Consider the following 5103-nt stretch of genomic DNA (forward strand, 5'->3'; position numbering starts at 1 on the left):
AAAAATAATATCAGCTACAATCATTTATTTTTCAACAGGAGACATCACCTAGACATATATTTTACTATGTTTAATCAAGCATGTTCTCAAAAGGTGCCGTTTGTAAAGTTACAGAATCAAAATTAAAAGCAAAAAGTTTATATTTAGCTTGTCATAAGAGGGAAAAATACACATTTCTCAAAGTCACATTTTCACCAGGTTATTTGTTCATATATTAAGATTACAGTACCAAACTAAGCTCAGCTAGCAAGCTAAATATTTACCACTAACCTAAATAATTAGCTCAATTTAATTAGTAAGCTAAATATTCACTAATATTTAGATCTCTCAATATTAGTAAGCTAACGTTTAGCTAACTAATATTTACCAGCTAATTAGCTTACTATTAAGCTAGTAAGCTAAGTACTTAGCTTATCAGTGAAATATTTGTTCTGAGCTAAATATTAGCAAGTTAACAAGCTAAATATGTTTTTTTACAAACTGTTTAGTTTAACTAAATATTAATAAGTTAGCTAGCTAAATATTAAGCTCCCAAACTTATAGTTAGCTCATATTAACAAGTTAGCAAGCTAAATATTTCGCTCCAAGCTAAAGTTTTAGCACGTTGGCATGCTAAATATGTTGTTTACAAACTATTTAGCTAAATATTTAACGACCAAGCTATATATTTAATTTATGTTTAGCTCCAAGCTAAATATTAGCAAAATATTAGTACATTAGTGAGCTAATATGCTAATATTTAGGTAGGTTGTTTCTTACAAGCTATAAAGCTATTTAGCTTGTAAGCTCCAAACTAAATATTTAGTTCCAAACAAATATTAAGAAGTTAGCAAGCTAAAGATTTTGTTCCAAACTAAATATTAAGAAGTTAGCAAGCTAAATCTTTTGTTTGGGTCTAAATATCTAGTTAGTAAACTAAATATGTAACTTGCTAAATGAATATTTACTTTGAAACTGGGACATTTATAAGTGAATGAATAATATGGTGAGAATATGAAAAGAAAACCTATTTTTCCCGCTTATAACAGGCTAAATAATCCAAATTATTGCTGTTAATATTTGACTCACTTACTGTACAAACAGCATTCCATATATTTTAGGATAAAGTTTTGAACGGCTCAAACTGCATCCTCCCTTCATCCTCGTCACCTGGCCCCATGTTTACCCTGTGGGCAGGTAGGGTGGGACCTGGGAGCTGTAGTCCGGACAGACCTTCTGGACCAGCCTGTAATCCGTGCTGTAGAACGACATGTAGACGCAGATGACCTGGAAAGGCTTGGAGCACATCCAGGTGATGTGGCTCTGGGTTTGTTCTTGGTCGCACGTCTTCGACGGGTCGTAGTTGCACAGCATCACCTTCTTGCTGCGTTCGGTTTTCTCGTAGTCCACCCTGCAGTTGAACGTCTTCGACTCCTTGGGGTGGACCACGCTCTGGCGCTCCAGGTCGAACGCCACCTCCTTCATGGGCGGGACCAGGCTGACCGACACGTTGCCAACACCCGTGGAGTTGTGACGGAAGTAGACGCCGAGAGAGCCGTTGCCGTGGTCCACGATCTTCCCCATTATCAGCAAATTCAGCTTGACGGTTTTGATGTTCGAGTAAAAGTCGCCCCAGCTGAACAACCTCGACGGTTTGGAGAGTCCTTGAACGTTCATGATGGGCTGAAGCTTAATTTTTACCAATGGGTTGGACTTGGACTTGGGGATTTCCCAAAGCCTCTGCTTCGACAGAGGAACCGAGGGATTGTTGAGGACTTTGGAGTTCTGGACAACAGTCCTGGACTGAAGGCCCCAGATTTTCTGGAGATGCTCCTCTTGGTCTCTGTGGGGTTGAGGTGATGAGTTCATGAAGGTGAAGTTGCTCTGAGTCTCAAGTTGACAGAGAACCAGCTAGATGGGAAATAATGAGAAAATACAAACAATGAGCCTCAGAGGAAGTTTCAAAGAGCATTACTAGATTCAAACTAGAGACTTTTTTAGCAACTTCTTTCAACCTACAGGGTCTACCAATTCTGATCTTTGTAGTTTTGGGTTTTACTTATAAATTTTGTTTGAATTTATAGTGTAAATCAAATTTTACAAAGATATTTTTACTTCCCTACCAATACCTGAATAAATGTTTCCAGAATACAGAGAAACCACACAGTTTTTGTAGCCGTGAGAAAACGTCTGACATTATTCTAGCCAGACATTTGAGCTCAAATTTGGTAAAGTTAATTTAAACTGGTTAATTATTGGCTAAAGACTTTAATGTTAATCCCAGAAGCTTAATATTAATCAACTTTTCAAGTATAGATACCACAAAATGCTAAGTTTTAAACAACTACTCATGATTTGTGCTCACAAATTCACAAAATCAGTATTTGTATCCAACCAGTTCTTTTTGACTGCCAGCAGAGGACACAAAAAAGTACTCAAGTAAGAGCAGCACTACTTCAACAATGTATTTTTACTCAAGTAAAAGTAAAAAGTAGCCATCTAAGAAATGGCTCAAGTAAGAGTGAAAAAGTGTTTGGTGAAAAGTTTACTCAAGTTCTGAGTAACTGATCAAGTTATCAATCATTTAATATTTAAAAACTACATTATCAGACAGACCAAAATATAAAGTTAAGTGAAAATTTTGGTATTTTAAGGACCAAAAGGACAATAATTCATATCAATAACAAAAAATAAAAACAGGGAAAAGAAAATTTTTCTAAATCAGTTTTTTCCAGTAAACAACTTATGAAACTTTAACAAAAACTGCAGGTGTTTGTCTGGTGAATTTCTGGTTAAAACATGTTTGTTTTTCATTCAGCAGGTAGAAAATCCAGAAATTTTACTCATGCAAGAGTAGAAATATTTCATAATAAAATTACTCAAGTAAAAGTCAAAAGTACAAGTAAATTATTTCTGTATATTAATCAGCCTGAATTTGTAGTGAAGTTAAATAATTTGAAGTTGGATTTCCTTCATTATTCCACAGAGAAGCATTAATAATAATGAACTACACTGCAAAAACACAAAACCTTACCAATCAATTTGTCTAGTTTCTAGTGCAAATGTCTTGGTACACTTTAAATAAAACAAAACTAAATTAGAAAAATCTTTTCAGAAAGATAGGCGCTTGTTTTAAGTCAATAATTCTTAAATATTGGTTAAAAATTACTAGTTCCACTGGCAGATTATTTCACTTATAACAAAATATTTTTCACATGTTAAAAGTGAAATATTCTGTAGTAAAACTAGAACCTTTTCACCAAAATTAAGGAATTACTGACTTATAACAAGCTCTTTATATATTGCTGAAAAGTCACTTGTAAGTTGGTTTTGTCTTAATTCAAGTGTATTAAACTGTTTCCACTACAAACGAGAGTAAAAATACTTGGTATGATTTGCATTTTTTGCAGTGTCCTGCACCTAGTTCTTGTTACTTAAATTTTATTAGTTGCTCAAGAGAAAATCAGTTAAAAAGTATCATTAAAGGCTCTAATTTACAACGATATTCATCGCAGCTTCTTTCAGCATATTCTCTTCTGAAAACACTACAAAAATTATTTGAAGCATAAATTAATCACCACATTTCTTTCCTTCTAGTTTGTAAAAAAAAAAACTTGCATTCTTGTTACTTTTAAGCATTTTATCCCCAGTTTGTTTCAATTTACTGCACAGCTGTTTAAATCTGTTAAATTAGATTTTTACTCACCAAATTAAAGCTTCCAGTCAGAAGGATCCAGCGGCAGGAGAACCTCTCCATCGTTCCACATCTACCTGAGCCTCATTCAGGACGAGCCACGCGTAACGTGATCACCTCTGGAGCAGGAAGCGCCGGTAAGCTGCTGCCTCTGACTGGGAGAACCTCTTGGATCTGGACGTTTTGCTCCGTCTTCCTCACCTCCCCCTCTTCATCGCTCACACACACTTTTCTTTCTTGAAATCCCCCAAAACACACAGAGTTTACTGTTCACCTCTGTTTCAGCTGAGTACTTCATCCACCGTGTTTGTAATGAATTAGTCGATTAAAATCTGATTTTATTTGCATCTTAAATGAAGAGGAGGCGGATCAGATGTGGTGAAATTCTGCCATCTTGTGGCCAGCAGAAAGAATGCAGTGTGAGCTCGAAGAAAACATATTAAAAGTACAAAATTAGTCAATTATTTAATTAAAAATACACAGCTTCATTTGTTGCCATGCTCAGGAATTAATTAACTTGCAATATTTCAATAAAACAATCAATGCAGTCGGATTTTTGTATTTATTTTTCATGTACTTTATACATTGATATAAACTAAAGAGGGTTTGTGGCTGTCGGAGCAAATTGAAACACAACAAAAACACGAAATCCTACTATGTATTTTTGGTTTATTTCATTGTGCAAATATCTTAATGCACGTGAAATAAGAGGAAAACTAGCTTAAAGTAACTTACAAGGAGCTGGTTTTAAGTCAATAATTTATCAATATTGATGTAAAAGTTTTGCTGTCAGATTATTTCACTAAAAACATGGTGAAAATATCTCGTTATAAGTGAAACTAGCACTTTTTAATCAATATTAAAACGAGTCAGAACTCTGGGTTTTTTGTTGGTTCTGCTTCTCATTTTATTTAGCTTCATGTTTTAGTTCACTTTAGTTTAGCCTTTCATGGTCCTTTTGATATTATTATTATTTGAGATATTTAGTGAAATAAGAATTGTCTCATTGCTTTCCTTATTTTCAGTCCTTTATACTGTTTCTAGGTTTATTCTTTAGTTCTGTCCTTGTTTGTCTGAGTCCATGTCCAGCCTTCTTTAATGATTATAGTTTAATTTTATTTTATCCTTCTAGTTATTTCAGCCTCCCTGCAGTGTTTCTAGTAATGTTTCTTTCTTAATTTCATCACCGTAGGTTCAGTTATTCTTCCATGTCTGAGTCTATGTACTGTATATCTTCCTTTAGTAATTCTAGTTAATTTATTTCTTTGTTTAGATCTTCTAGTTTCTCTAGCTCTATGTTCCTTAGTTCTTACTGTTGTTAGATCGGCCTTGTTTCTATTTAGGGTGGTTATGGTTTCCCTCATGTCTTTCTCTCCTAGTTCATCAGGTTTTTCTTACTCTTAGTTTTTTTTGCATTAGTTGTATTTTTC

General features: G+C 34.3%; 1 protein-coding gene across 1 annotated transcript; it reads right to left on the reverse strand.

Moving 5' to 3' along the window:
- Positions 1-853: 853 nt before the first annotated feature.
- Positions 854-4183, reverse strand: LOC116726831 (neurexophilin-1-like). The gene is made up of 2 exons (XM_032573706.1): positions 3686-4183; positions 854-1890 (listed from the first exon to the last, which is right to left on the reverse strand). The coding sequence occupies exons 1-2, from the start codon at positions 3734-3736 to the stop codon at positions 1162-1164; spliced, it is 780 nt and encodes a 259-aa protein (XP_032429597.1). The 5' UTR covers positions 3737-4183; the 3' UTR covers positions 854-1161.
- Between the last annotated feature and the right edge of the window lie 920 nt (positions 4184-5103).

Source organism: Xiphophorus hellerii, chromosome 10 (assembly GCF_003331165.1).
Source record: "Xiphophorus hellerii strain 12219 chromosome 10, Xiphophorus_hellerii-4.1, whole genome shotgun sequence".
NCBI lineage: Eukaryota > Metazoa > Chordata > Actinopteri > Cyprinodontiformes > Poeciliidae > Xiphophorus > Xiphophorus hellerii.